Source organism: Linepithema humile, chromosome 1 (genome assembly GCF_040581485.1).
Source record: "Linepithema humile isolate Giens D197 chromosome 1, Lhum_UNIL_v1.0, whole genome shotgun sequence".
Lineage (NCBI taxonomy): Eukaryota > Metazoa > Arthropoda > Insecta > Hymenoptera > Formicidae > Linepithema > Linepithema humile.
In genome coordinates this window covers 5,441,365-5,456,030 of record NC_090128.1, presented here as the reverse complement: position 1 = coordinate 5,456,030, position 14,666 = coordinate 5,441,365, and the positions used below count along the sequence as shown (strand labels likewise).

Sequence of the window (14,666 nt, the reverse complement as noted above, 5' to 3'; positions counted from 1 at the left end):
TGTGGCTACAAACTTTTACGTTCACCAATTATATGCAGATAGCGCTGCGAATTTTGTAAATAAACGAATCTTATCTTCAGACAAAAAGATAAAAAAAACTTTCAATGAAATGTATAGTTTTTAAATCACGTGTTTGAATTATTATTTATCACAATATTTTAATTTAATCATTATTAGAGCATTATCTTGTCGATGATTACTCCTATCAGAGCGCTATCTTATCGACGATCCTTTATTAGTTTACGAAGTTTCACGCTGAGAGACGTCGCAATCGTACTCGTGCAATTTTTGTCTTTCCGGATACTTCATAATCACTTCATGCACAAGGTCACTCTGTGGTTCATTCGTGTATTTGCAATTGCATATGTAGGTTTGTGCATTGTGTTAAAACTGTACGATTGAGCTCTCGGCTTTGCGATTATCTCAAAGAATTCAATGAACACGAGAGATTTATCATACGTCAGATTGTGAAGCTCCGAGGTGAGTTTCCTCTGACACGCTCGCGCTTTTCAGCGTGAACGTATGTGTCCGCAGAGCTTATGTCATTCGAATTTTCGTGCAGCATTGCCTTACCGGAGCAAAGCAGCTTGACAGACTGAACACGTCCTCCTTAATTTGTTTGGGATCTTCGAATGTGAGTTTGACGTATTTAGAATGGCGGGAGTATTCGACATCGAGTTGCACGACGGAGATGCCGCAAATCAAGACGAATCAGACGACGATGTGATCGAAAGCAGAGAGGTAGAATGTATTCGTCTAATAAGATTTTAATTGTATTTATAATAGCGACACTTAATTCTATATTAATTTATTCTCAGGAGGAATATAATCACGCCGCAACTGTAAGCGCTATATTAGAGTAAGCTTTCCCACAGTCTTTGATTTTAAAATTCTTTTTGGTCACATTGTAAAATAAAAATATTGAATTACTTTTCAGGTCTGAAAATTTGGAGAGAGTTCAGTTGTCCGAACAGAATGTAAATCCCGGTCAAGAAAAAGCTGGTCCACAAGATTTTGAATTATGCAAAATCTTGGGAGAGGGTGGCTATGGAAAAGTTTTTCAAGTGAGAAAAGTCACTGGGAAGGATAAGGGCAGTATCTTTGCCATGAAAGTATTGCGCAAAGCGTCTATTATACGAAATCAGAAAGATACTGCTCATACCAAGGCCGAGAGAAATATCTTGGAGGCTGTAAAGCATCCATTTATTGTGAATCTTATGTATGCTTTCCAAACTGGTGGTAAACTTTATTTGATTTTGGAGTATTTATGTGGTGGAGAACTTTTCACGTATCTTGATCGAGAAGGTATTTTTTTGGAGGACACAGCTTGTTTCTATTTGTCTGAAATTATACTAGCGTTGCAACATCTTCACAATCAGGGCATTATATATAGAGACTTGAAGCCGGAAAATATTCTGTTGGATGCTGAAGGCCATGTCAAATTAACAGACTTTGGTCTTTGCAAAGAACACATACAGGAGGGCACAGTAACACATACGTTTTGCGGAACGATAGAATACATGGCCCCAGAGATCCTAACTAGAAGCGGTCACGGTAAAGCCGTGGATTGGTGGAGTTTAGGTGCTTTGATGTTCGACATGCTTACAGGGATGCCACCATTCACCGGCGATGACAGGAGGAAAACCATCGAGAAGATCTTACGTGGAAAATTGAGTCTTCCACAATATCTGACACCGGATGCCCGAGATCTCATCCGGAAGCTTTTGAAAAGACAAGTTGTTCAGAGATTGGGCTCTGGTCCGGAAGATGCCGAGCAGATCAAGAACCATAACTTCTTCAAGCACATCAATTGGCAAGATGTGATCGCACGGAAATTGGATCCACCGTTTAAACCATCTCTGAAAAGCGCAGACGACACGTCGCAATTCGACGAACAGTTCACAGCAACCGTGCCAGTTGATTCGCCAGTTGAGAGTACTCTCAGTGAATCCGCGAACATGATATTTCAAGGTTTCACGTATGTAGCGCCGAGTGTCCTGGAAGAGATGTATGCACAGCCGAAGGTCGTGAATGCCAGAAGCCCGCGTAGAGGACTGATGAATAATACGAGTTTCGGCGCGGCGACGACAGGTCTACACGGCTTCTCGCCAAGATCGATGGACGTTCATCTGCGTCCGTCGTTAGATTTCCAGCAGCAGCACAGGCAACATGTGGTGGGGTCCAGCGTGGAGGACGCCGAAATGGTGGACCTCGGGCAACTACCGAACCGTTTATAGTGCCGCGACGCATCGCGCACAAACCATTAGATTTATGATGCAAACTAGGGACAAAAAGGAATATAGCCCGTAAAACCTGTTTGTTCGCTGAATCATTCACATTTATGTGACGACGGACGACGAACAGAGTTATATTTAGCAAATTCTTTATTATGTATAGTAAAAAGTAAGCACAGTAAGTTCAAACGGCCTCCTTAATATCGCGATACCGCCTGCTACTTGCGACTTTACTTAGACTTTTGGCGATTTCAGGACGGCTGAACTTGTTTGTTTGCAATGCGACGAAGCAAACACTGTATGTCTTTTCGCTATGTAAATGTGTGGATGAGAGCAAGTACATTCTCTAGAAGAGACGAACTTACGGCATTAACAAGACATTTATGAGCAGAATGCAGTTCAAATCTGAAGACTATATTGCAATAGTAATATGAATATCATATCATATCGCTGATTGTAGCGTAGTTGACTAGTACTAGACGATTTATAACAGGTTGATCTATACGAAATGACGCATGCTTTAGAAAGATATATTGTAAAGGTCAAAAAGGGGATGTTGCAGAGAAAAACATTTTTTTCCTTCGTTTTTTTTTTCTTTTTTTTTTTTTTTTTTTTTTTTTTTTTTTTAACTGCATAATTTTTTTTTTTTTTTTTTGTAGATCCAGTAATTTTTCCTCTGATAGATTTTTGTTTCTAATGATGTGGAAGGTTTGTGTGATTCAAGTGAAACACTGCATCTTGAGTGAGAATGTACTCTTCTAATCTTTATTGAGCAATTCCTTCTTCACTTTTCATGCAATGGATATCGAGGTATATAAGTATGCAAGAGACACGCTCTATTTTGATGTTGATTCTCATATGAACGATTCTACATTTCTATATTACAGATTATTACGGATGTTTTGGCGATTATTCGCATTTGTATGAGATAAAACATTGAAAATTCTGATATACGCATTAAAATGAAGTAGATCCGCGATTGTCTTGTTCTGCCATTCATATATATAACTGATTTCATTGAATATATCTCATATAAAGAAATATGTCCTGATATAAAATCAGGAAAAAAAAAATGAAAATTCTACGTTGCATACCGTCTATGTAAGAGTAAAGTCAACCAATTCTATTTAGAGCAACAATACGCAACGGTACAACAGTATTAGAGAGCAGCATTTTTCTCTGGTAGGATTAATCGTGTCTGATCTATCATTTTCAGTAGATTTAGAATCTGAAATATTTCAGTTATAAATGAGTGTATTCTCTTTTTATCTATATACGTCGAGTCTTGTTGCTAAATGTAATTAACTAACGGGTTAACTGTACATATAGCTGCCAATTCAATACGACTTCCCAAAGTTATAGCATTATACCACATAGGTGTAATAAATTTGCAAGAACCGATTACGCAAACAGATTTCAAGTGCCCAAGTGTTCAAAGCCATCCGGTGGCTAATACTAGGTATAATAATTATACATTCGTATGTTATATATATATATATATATATATATATATATATATATATATATACATACACATACATACACATAATAATGTATATGCAAAAATGGATTGTTACTAGCTATCCGTGTTATAGAAACAAAATAGAGTGAGAAAAATTATTATTATCTAAAACATTATTTGAGTAATGCGCGTCTTACAAGAAAGCTCCGGCTAATATCTGTAATATACATATATTTCCAATGGTCCCATGTATCATCTTGGCGAAAAAGGCATACACTTCGCGTTAAAAAAAAAAAATTATACGTAATTATAAGAGTACCAATATAATAATATATTAACGCGTTTCATTGATTTGTAAAAATGATAAAGTGCATGCTATTATAATAAAACTTATGCAGCGAATTAATATTTCTATTACGAATCGTTATTGGAGATGTTTCATCGTCATTGAATATATATATAGAATATTGTACTTTAATTCCATTAATGAAAATATTACTGAGATGATTATATATGTATATATATATATGCATATATATATATTCAACTGCAGTGTATTGTTTTCAAGACATAATACGAAATTAAATTGTGTAATTTCTTTAATCGTAAATGAAGTTTCCTTTTATTATTATTAGTCATTCGATAAGCAATACATTTACATTTTATAAATAATGTCACAATAATCATTAATGTACATGTTTTTTCTTTGCTTCACCGTGCCGCGAGTTATCTCTGCTCTTGTTTTCATCTTTGAATTTTCTTTTCCTATCATGGTGATTCTTATCTTTATCATGTTTGGCATTACCATTCATTTCCTTATGTTTGTGCTTATGTGCATGGCTACTTCGTTTCCTCTTGTACTTGTGAATTTTCTCTTTCGAGTTGGACTTTTTCCTTTTCTTTCTGTCTTTTCTTGAATGGGAATCATCTGAATCGTTGCTGCTGCTATCATTACTGGTGCTGCTGCTATCACTATCGCTATTACTATTGCTACTATCACTACTATCACTGCTACTATTGCTGGATTTTTTGTTACTTTTCTTCTGTTTCAGTCTTCTTTTAGCTTTCTTACGGTTCTTTTTTTCAAGAAGCTGTAATTTCCTGTAATTGAATTATAAAAATAAATAATCTTGTTTAATAAAATTGAAAACACTTATATATATTTAAATTTTCAGGTATTTTTTTATCACTAGGAGTACATTATAATGTTATGCAGTTTAATTAACTTACAATAATAATTTTTTCTTTTCCTTCTTTGATAGAGATTTCAGAAACGACAATTCTGATTGTTCCTCATCCTCGGAAACCATAAGATGCTCATGCTCTGGAACTCGTAAATGCTGTTGTGCATCCAGTGCGGATCTGCAATGAAAAAATAATTAAAAATTTATTTACTATTTATCACATTATAATACTTCATATTTTATACATTTTATTTTACCATATTATTTATTTAATAAACATTTATTTGAACATTATACATGTATATGTATACGACGTTATTTGTGCCTTACACGTCTAGTTTGGGTCAAATATAGTGCGTCTAAACATTTACATATAATAATTGTTAGTTAAAAAATCCTATTCAAATAGCTCGTTAAAAATCTAGTTAAAGCCAAAGCTTATTTCTATCTGAAGTAAAAATCCTAAAACTATAAGTGTAAAGCATTATTGGTAACATATGTAAATAACACATAATATGTAAACTTACTTTTTCAAAGCCAAACCATCTTCTCTCATCTGTTGTACAAGTGTCATAGTGTCTGGAGCGGATGGAGTTTGTGAATTACTGGTGTTAGCCATTACAACACTCATAGCTTGACTATATAAAGGGCATTCCTTATCTAAAAAAAAAAACGATTTATTATAAAGATTTGTTTCTCATTACATTTGCTACTTTTTAATAAATATGTTGCTAACTTACCTGTATTTATATGTCCCCATTTGTGACATTTAATACATCGTACATTCCTCACTTGTATACCAAACGGTTGATCTCGAATCTCACTGTCTCCTTTGCAATAGCTTTCTCTTGGAGCATTATATTTCCGTTGCCATTCAAACTTGTATTCAGGCTCATTATCTTCCTTTTCCCTTTCTTTCTTTGCTCCAGGAGGTGGTTCATACATGAAATTTACGCTAAGTTTATCCTTGCTCTCTTTGCTGAGCAATGCTCTGAAAAAAAACTTTATGTTAGTAACAAAGTTACTTATTGCGGAATATTTTAAAACTTACTTGTTATTATGAAGATCTTGCTCTTTTTCATACTGCACTCGCAATTCCTCTTGCTTCTTCTTGTATGCCTCTGCTTGCTGTTCTGCCATCCATACCTAATACAAAAGCATATAATTAATATAGAAAATTGAGATTAAAAAACAAAATTATTTCAATATAATTATGTACAAAAAAACTATCAATTGTTGAATTTTTATGTTTGATTACAAAATATTTTTTTTTTGTAAAATATTGATGACAATCTGCTTAATAATTGTTAAAAATTATTACAATCAAAAAATTATTTTATTTTTAATTTAACACGTTCTAAAATTTTTTTAAGTTTTTTCTACATATAAATATATTCTTTTAAAAAATGGTATCAAAAATAATAATTATAATATAATTATCAATGCTTATTGAAAATACATATTGATTATTCATTTTCAACTACATTATTTTTTATTTTATATTAAAATAATATAACAACTTGATACATATTTCAGAAATAATAAAAGTCAAAATTCGAAGCAATGTATTTCAAGAAAATATGATTATATAAAATGTGTTTTTAACCATATTGTTAAAAATTTGTTTTTATGCCACTTTAAAGATAAAAATCTTACTTGCAAAATACGATAAGAAAATTAAAAATTACTCTATCATAAAAAAGAGGTTAAATTGTATTTTCTTACTCGTTTCAAATTATCTCGCGATGCTGGATGGAAGAACTTTTTGCACATGTAATTGTTGAATCCTTTTCCCATTTTCGAAACCTTTAATTTTTTCTCGTGATTTCAAGCAATAATTTTATAAATACAATTTTACAAGTAACGTACGCAATACACTGCAATCAACCGTAATACACTTGCGAGCATAGACGTAGTAAGTATAGAGTACGTGTTCCCAATCCCGATGCCTAAGCGGCGAGCGTACAAATTAGAAAGAGAACGCAATATTTCAACTGAGTTACTATCTCTTTCCAAGTTGGCTAGAAGGGGTAACATGTAGTGGGGAGAATACAAGATACTTTTTATGTCTATGTTTATGACAGAATGTTTTTATTGTCATGTCATTGTTAACAGAATTAAATAAAATAGATAAGGTTACAACATTGATTTTATGGTAATTGTTTACTATCACTGCCTCACCTCCGACTTTGATCCAATTAGGCTCTTTCGACGCGTTTTTTTTTTTTTTTTAAATTTTTTCCTCTCGCAAAATTGTCGCTCTCCTCCGCGAGACGAGATATTTAGCGTCAAAGTTGACGACTTTCCAGGTTAAGAAACCTGTCACTTCGACGAATTGCAGCAACATGAGTATGTGCTGCGGTCACGCGCGCATGCGTACTAATAGAATTGTGCACGAAATACAAATATTTTCGATAATCATTAATTGTAAGTCGCAAACCCACGTTAAGTAGTATAATTATGAACCTTGCTTTGCGTAGACACAGGGTATTCCGCCCCCCCTCCGGGGGGGCGGACCCCCTGTGTAAAATAAAAATAATAAAACTTTCGTGCGTATTCCAGAGCGGCATAGATTGCTTGATCTATCAAACTAGCTTTAACATTATATATTTTTGTGCAATCTAAACTAGTTTTAGCATTAAAGTAGCTTTAGATTGTACAAAAATATATAATGCTAAAGCTAGTTTGATAGATCAAGCAATCTATGCCGCTCTGGAATACGCACGAAAGTTTTATTATTTTTATTTTACACAGGGGGTCCGCCCCCCCGGAGGGGGGGCGGAATACCCTGTGTCTACGCAAAGCAAAGTTCATAATTATACTACTTAACGTGGGTTTGCGATTTACAATTAATGATTATCGAAAATATATTTTATATTTCGTGCACAATTCTATTAGTACGCATGCGCGCGTGACCGCAGCACATATCCATTTCATCGAAGTGACAGGTTTCTTAACCTGGAAAGTCGTCAACTTTGACGCTAAATATCTCGTCTCGCGGAGGAGAGCGACAATTTTGCGAGAGGAAAAAGTTTTTAAAAAAAAAAAAACGCGTCGAAAGAGCCTAATTGGATCAAAATCGGAGGTGAGGCAGTGATAGTAAACAATTACCATTTATTTAGACATTTATTTATAATTTCTCTGAGACCTTAAAATATTTTTCGAACTCTTAATATTGTAGTTTTTTGCTATAAAATATTTTTTTGAAAGATATACATTTTATAAACATTAACATACTCTCTGTAATAGTTATCACTTTGAAAGGTCATGGGTAACTGATAACGTTTATCTGCATAGTTAAGAAAACATTTTCTTCAGTGGAAATGAGCTAGAGGAAGTGGAATGAGTGAAGGAAGTAAGCTAGATAGCATCAGATAACAGTTATTTTTATTAAATTGTATACGTTATACATTAATCAGATTGAATACACAAATTATGTTTCATTTTGGAAAGTTGACCCTTTACAAGCAAGTAGCATATAATTTTATTTTAGTGAATTTTTCTGTCATGCATACTAATTAATTTTTTTCATAGGAGTCAGTTAACCTCGTATGCTCGACATTCACATCAGTTAGCACTGCAAAACAACAGGATTAGCAAGGTTAGTCTCTAGAACACTTATTTAAAAACTATACAACAATTATTCTGATATAAATTTGCTCTGCAGATTCTGATAGCAAACAGAGGGGAGATAGCATGTCGTATAGTGAAAACTGCCAAGAAGCTTGGTGTGAAGACTGTGGCTGTCTACAGCGAGGCAGACAGGAATTCTATGCACGTGGAGCAAGCTGATGAAGCTCATTACATTGGCCCTGCTCAATCTAGTCAGAGTTACTTACGACAGGACAAAATTATATCTGTTGCCAAACAAGCAAAGTGTGAAGCTATACATCCAGGATATGGATTTCTTTCAGAAAATACAGAATTTGCAGAGCTATGCCAGAAGGAGAATATCATATTTATTGGCCCACCTGCCAATGCCATTCGAGATATGGGTATAAAGAACACTTCCAAAGCTATTATGACAAAAGCTGGAGTGCCTATCATAGAAGGTAGATATTTTATTTTTACCTTTAGAAAACAAGAAAATGAGATTTGTTAATGTTTTATACATTTTGTTCGCAGGATATCATGGGGAGGATCAGACAAATGAAACACTGTTAGCAGAAGCCAAAAAGATTGGATTTCCATTGATGATTAAAGCTGTGCGTGGTGGTGGTGGGAAAGGTATGAGAATTGCTCCAAAGGAATCGGATTTTGCCGAAGCACTGGAATCAGCAAGAACGGAGTCTGAGAAAGCATTTGGAGATTCAGCAGTGCTTTTAGAAAAATATGTTGTTGAACCCAGGCATGTGGAAGTGCAAGTTTTTGCCGATAAACATGGAAATGCTGTTTATCTGTTTGAAAGAGACTGTTCTGTACAAAGGAGACATCAAAAAGTGATTGAAGAAGCGCCTGCTGTATGTTTTTTTCTTAATTATTATAATAGAGATCTGTTAAAAGTGAAAAAAAAAGAATTATGTTGCTTGTTTTACAGCCTGGTATTTCCCAGAAACTCAGGCAGGAATTGGGAGAAGCTGCTGTGCGTGCCGCTAAAGCTGTAGGATACGTGGGTGCTGGAACGGTTGAATTTATAATGGATCGGCACAATCATAGTTTCTATTTTATGGAGATGAATACGCGACTTCAAGTAGAGCATCCAGTCACAGAAGCAATCACTGGTTTGGATCTGGTTGAATGGCAATTGCGAGTGGCAAGCGGCGAAGAACTTCCACTGAAACAAGAGCAGATTGTTCTTAATGGCCATGCATTTGAAGCGAGAATTTATGCTGAGGTAATGATTTATTTTATCCATCCATTTTTTATGCTAAAACAAATGTATATAAATGCGTTTCATTTATCATTGATTTGCTATTGTCATAATATCACAGAATCCAAGGAATGGTTTCCTACCAGGAGCTGGTCAACTTTCATACTTAAGACCTCCTCAAGTAACGGACAATGTCAGAGTTGAAACCGGGGTACGACAGAATGATGAAGTGTCCGTGCACTACGATCCAATGATAGCGAAATTAGTAGTGTGGGGAAAAGATAGGAATGAAGCTCTCAGTGTTCTTAGATCAAAACTTAATGAATATAATGCAAGTATAATTATACAGAGTAAATATTTACGAAAATAGACGTATGTGTAATTATATCTAAATTATGTGAAGTTAATAAAATAGATATTTTTAATTACATTTAACTGAATATCATAATATTTTTACAGATAGCTGGTCTGGATACTAATATAGAATTCATCAAAGATATTTGTGCTAATCCCAAATTTCAAAATGGAGAAGTACATACAGGTTTCATCGAGGAGAATTTTGAGCAGCTGTTTCCTAAGTTGCATATATCTAACGAAGTATTAATTCAAGGTGCTCTTGCCTCGATACTGTATGAAGATATAGATTCACTAAGCACATCTTTAGAAACAAAGAATCCCTTCAGTCCATTTGCCGTGGAGATTGGATTTAGATTAAATCATGTGTTAAAGCATACATTTCAGTTCAATATTGAAAACGAGAACAATATAGTGGAAGTAAAGTACACAGAGCCGGATGTATATTTAATGAGAGTTAACAGATTGGGTCCTTGGAGAAAAGTAATTGGTACTTTAAAGAGAACAGATGGTGTCTCAGAGCTCGTTACAGATATTGATGGAATCATATCTAAAGCACGGACAGTGAAACTTAATGATAAATTACACATATTTACCAAGGTAAAATCAGTTATATAGCTTTTAATAGAAATGAGAATTTTCTGATCACACAAATTTTATAAAATAATTTTTGTTATAGGATCGTGAATGGCAGCTGGTTATTCCTGCTCCTAAATTCATAACTGCAGTTACAAGTCAAGCAGAACAAAATTTATATACGGCATTAAGCCCAATGCCTGGATTAGTTGATAAGATCTTTGTCAGTAAGGGCGACGCGATAAAGAAAGGCGATTCGTTGCTTGTTATTATCGCTATGAAAATGGAAGTAAGTTATTTGATTTTTACTATTAAAATTATCAATGCAACATGTATCTAACATCTTTCCAATTGCAGCATATTATAAAAGCGTCTACAGATGGAATTGTTGAAGATATACTGTGCTCTACAGGTGATAATGTTGTCAAAAATAAGCTTCTTGTAAAATTAACAGATGCTAAAGTGTAATAAATGTAACATGAAGAGACTGATACTGTGACAGATCAATGTAGATGTGAATATTTTACGGGTATAATGGTATTATCTTAATATAAAATGGATATAAAATATTGTTACGTATGTTTTAAGTGATGTATTATATAAAAATAAAACGTATATTTTTAAAAAATGTTATGATCAAGATCTAATAAAAAAAAAAACTCTAAACTCAAATATATATAATGTAACTTTGAAAGCTTAATTATTAATGCTTGCCTTTCTTTAAGTAGTTTCAAGTAAGGTTTTTGTTAACTATTTTTTTTAAAAAAAGGTAATAACACAAAAGATTTCTAGTTTGCAAACGGATTCAAATACAATTATTTTTCTCGCTTGGCAGGTTTGAAAAACTGACATGATATAACGCATACACCTAGCTTTTCCTAAGCACGTGAGAGTGCGAAGGCGGTAATTCCAAGCGTGCATAAAAATTCGAAATTTATAACAGTGATATAGTATTTAATATTAGTTATTTAATTTAGCGTGGCACAGTTTCTTCGAAATGAGTAACTTTCACTCTCCTATGAAATGTATATCTCCCAATGCAAGGTAAATTCTTTGTGTTATGTTAAACGAGGTTAGGATTCGTTTTGTATTTGAAGCACTTTATTAATACAGTAAGCCATAATAAATATTTTATTTGCAGAGTTTTAACGCCCAAGCCGCAAGTACAGCAGCTGCTAGATTTAAGACAAACACAAATTAAAGCTCGCAACAGTATTACATGGTTTTTCATCAATAGTACTTTACTTAGTATTATAATCTTTGATATGTAAGTTTCTCAACTTTTATTAAAATGTATACAATGACTTAATAATACTCATAAGCTTGATTTGGTTTTCAGAATATACGGTGGACCTGCATATAAACCAGTTTCTTGGATTGAGTGGTGTCTAGCGTCAATATTTGCGCTGAATGCCTTGTACCACATTATACAATATATATATGCTACTCTGAGCTTGAAACCGATTACGCTCAATGCTAAACAAAGGCCACTTTTAGGAATTTCAGAAGACGATCCTCTGTTCAAGGATGAAGTGCCTCAAAAGCAAAAAACTCCAGAACCAAGCCCTTCCTTGAATCTATCTTGTATGAATTTTAGCAGACGTACATCCCTTGGCTCACCGATTTTGAGTGAAATCAGTATGCTAAATATTTGTTTGACTCTGCTATGCCTTAAGTTCTAATATGTGGACCAGAATTTTTATATCTTCTTTTTATTTTTAAGAGGATTATTCATCATCAACCTCGTTTCTTAAGTATAGTAACCCTGCGTCTCCCAAATCAACCATAAGTTCTAATGGATCCTTCAGTAAATCCATGAACATATCCATGAATGGCAGCTTGACAAATGAAGATCTCATTCAGGATGAATGCGAACTGGAGAATTATCTCAAAGAAATTGCACAACAGAGGAAATGTGTACTATCCACGAATGTTGATCAACCTTCCAATCTCTTGAGTTCTTTTTGGTCTCATCCTGCCACTCGAGCTCCAGGCGAAGTATCACCATTGTTAAGAAGATGCACTTATCAACTTGCACCTACTATAGGTAAATATAGACTTTAGTTAATATTAAATATGTTTTATATCTATTTCCATGTGAAATTCTAATAATTATTTACATTATTACACAGATAAAACGAAAGCGACTAGCCCTGGTGCTGAAGAAGGAAGTTCTCCTAGAGGTACATTCGGTGCACTAAATGTGTGGAGAAAGTACAGGATTGATTCAAACAAAGTCAATGAGTGGACTGCCAATCTTCGGATGGTAAGAATTATTCTATAAGCCAAAATACAATGATAAGTATTATTAAGAAAAAAATGTATATAAATAATTAAATAAATGTATACTTTAGTGGATCAGTAAGACAGTTGTAGAACGGGTGGCTTTGGAAATAGACAATATATGCGCGGCATTGGTACGTCATGGTTTGAGCGACTCGCAACCGGGCCATGTAGGATTGGACAGACTCCGGAAACTGGCACAAGCACCATTTCTAGTCTCTGCGATTCCTACTCTGCCTACATTGGTTCCATTTCTGGAACTCTCTAATAATCAGGAATATCTCGTAAAAAGAATAAAGATACTTGCGAAGGGGGGGTCTATGAGCGAATTTAAATGGAACAGTGGTGGTTCTCACAACGGTAAGGAGTGGGACTCCAGCTTGCCAACTGACTCCGCGGTAAGCATGTAGAAAATTATCAATTTTCTCTATCCAAGATTTCTGAAAGTTTTGTCAATTTTTTCCGACTCACTGCTTTCTTGCAGATAATAATGCATTTAATTTCGACCTATATGGACACGCAATTGGAAGCACCTTTGGATCAACCAGACGCCAGACCGTTTACATCGAGATACATGGCGAGATCTGGCATGGAACTGCCGCGTAACAAAGGTCCGATAATAGTCTGCCAGTCCGTAAATCCGCCTCATTATAGCTTGGCACTGTCCGGTGATTCGCTCCTCAGCGATTACGAAGAAGTACAAAGGGTAATTAAAATTTTACCATGTATTTACGACATGCATTGCATGCTTTTGTTACTCTATAATGGTGTTTATATTTTTAGGGGCGCAATAATTTGTTCCATACGCTTCTACTTTTCTTATACATAGTCAAGACGCGAGATCACGGTATGTTAGGACGAGTTAACGCAGGATCGTCTGGAATCAATATCCTGTGGGTGATAGACGCCTGAAATCGAGTAATTTGCTGTTGAATAAAATCGAAAGAATAAGAAAAGGTAGCCTGATCAGTAAAATGGACATCTGCGTATTAAATTAACACTTATAAGACTTGTGTGATATGTCGATTGACTTTTACATGGTTTGTATATATATCAATCCAGTTTAACAATCGCAATTGAATAAAGTGAAATGTTTATACGTTTATAAGAAACAACGGTTGCCATGAATTTTTTTATTCGCATACTTATGGCTATGTACAAAAACATCAAGGATTATGATCCATGATTGTTACAAGTTTTCCATTTGTAATTCTTAAGAAACGCATATCATCGCACATAACTTGTGTATCTATATAAAAGGTCTACTCTTCCTGCCAAAATATCTTATCAAAATTAACAATCTTGCTAAGAATTGAACGTTATCAATATTAGTTTAATGGAAAATATGTCTTTTTTTATATCTTAAAATAAGAAATGTTTATCTCTCTGTGTTAAACTATAAACCACTTCAGGTGCATAGATATGCCGTAATTGAAGACATTTTAATATTTTTATCAATTACATTTATATTATAAGATTACTTAATTCATTGCCACTATCATTTTGTATAAATTACAGAATTTTGTTTCAATCTTTCTCACATCTGAAATAATATACAACAAAAGTGAACTGTATATAAATTTTGAAGTATCTCTCATTGCTACCAGTCCTCATTGAAATACTTTTGACGTAAAAAGAGTAAATCGTGCTTAAAAGGTTCTATAATTTATTGTATTACTCTTTGGGTTATAATGCATTGTAAAATTACAAATGATTCCTTCAGCTCAAATCGAATATATACAATAAAAGTTAATACAAAAAGT

The 14,666-nt window shown here is 34.1% G+C and overlaps 4 protein-coding genes across 6 annotated transcripts; 3 read left to right on the top strand and 1 right to left on the bottom strand.

Annotated features, from left to right (window-relative positions):
* The first annotated feature begins 288 nt into the window (after positions 1 to 288).
* S6k (Ribosomal protein S6 kinase) lies at positions 289 to 4,104 on the top strand. The gene is made up of 4 exons (XM_012380018.2): positions 289 to 480; positions 563 to 741; positions 819 to 859; positions 938 to 4,104. Exons 2-4 carry the CDS (start codon positions 655 to 657, stop codon positions 2,235 to 2,237), a joined length of 1,428 nt encoding a protein of 475 aa, XP_012235441.1. The 5' UTR covers positions 289 to 480; positions 563 to 654; the 3' UTR covers positions 2,238 to 4,104.
* A 173-nt stretch (positions 4,105 to 4,277) lies between these two features.
* On the bottom strand, positions 4,278 to 6,833 carry LOC105679770 (corepressor interacting with RBPJ 1). Its single transcript, XM_012380016.2, has 6 exons — positions 6,606 to 6,833; positions 5,932 to 6,026; positions 5,621 to 5,871; positions 5,408 to 5,540; positions 4,927 to 5,058; positions 4,278 to 4,797 (listed from the first exon to the last, which is right to left on the bottom strand). The coding sequence occupies exons 1-6, from the start codon at positions 6,675 to 6,677 to the stop codon at positions 4,383 to 4,385; spliced, it is 1,098 nt and encodes a 365-aa protein (XP_012235439.1). The 5' UTR covers positions 6,678 to 6,833; the 3' UTR covers positions 4,278 to 4,382.
* A 798-nt stretch (positions 6,834 to 7,631) lies between these two features.
* On the top strand, positions 7,632 to 11,320 carry Mccc1 (Methylcrotonoyl-CoA carboxylase 1). Of its 3 annotated transcripts, XM_067361163.1 has the most exons (10): positions 7,632 to 7,965; positions 8,178 to 8,347; positions 8,415 to 8,481; positions 8,548 to 8,932; positions 9,006 to 9,340; positions 9,418 to 9,714; positions 9,812 to 10,021; positions 10,150 to 10,644; positions 10,724 to 10,909; positions 10,978 to 11,320. In XM_067361163.1, the coding sequence occupies exons 2-10, from the start codon at positions 8,316 to 8,318 to the stop codon at positions 11,086 to 11,088; spliced, it is 2,118 nt and encodes a 705-aa protein (XP_067217264.1). In that variant the 5' UTR covers positions 7,632 to 7,965; positions 8,178 to 8,315; the 3' UTR covers positions 11,089 to 11,320. The 3 variants fall into 3 exon arrangements, with proteins under 3 accessions (XP_067217264.1, XP_012235438.1, XP_067217265.1); XM_012380015.2 differs by lacking the exon at positions 8,178 to 8,347; XM_067361164.1 differs by lacking the exon at positions 7,632 to 7,965 and having other exon boundaries at positions 8,184 to 8,235.
* Positions 11,321 to 11,478: 158 nt separating this feature from the next.
* Positions 11,479 to 14,664, top strand: LOC105679621 (transmembrane protein 209). Its single transcript, XM_067361188.1, has 8 exons — positions 11,479 to 11,664; positions 11,762 to 11,887; positions 11,960 to 12,258; positions 12,344 to 12,667; positions 12,753 to 12,886; positions 12,975 to 13,301; positions 13,388 to 13,609; positions 13,687 to 14,664. The coding sequence occupies exons 1-8, from the start codon at positions 11,618 to 11,620 to the stop codon at positions 13,813 to 13,815; spliced, it is 1,608 nt and encodes a 535-aa protein (XP_067217289.1). The 5' UTR covers positions 11,479 to 11,617; the 3' UTR covers positions 13,816 to 14,664.
* The last annotated feature ends 2 nt before the right edge of the window (positions 14,665 to 14,666 follow it).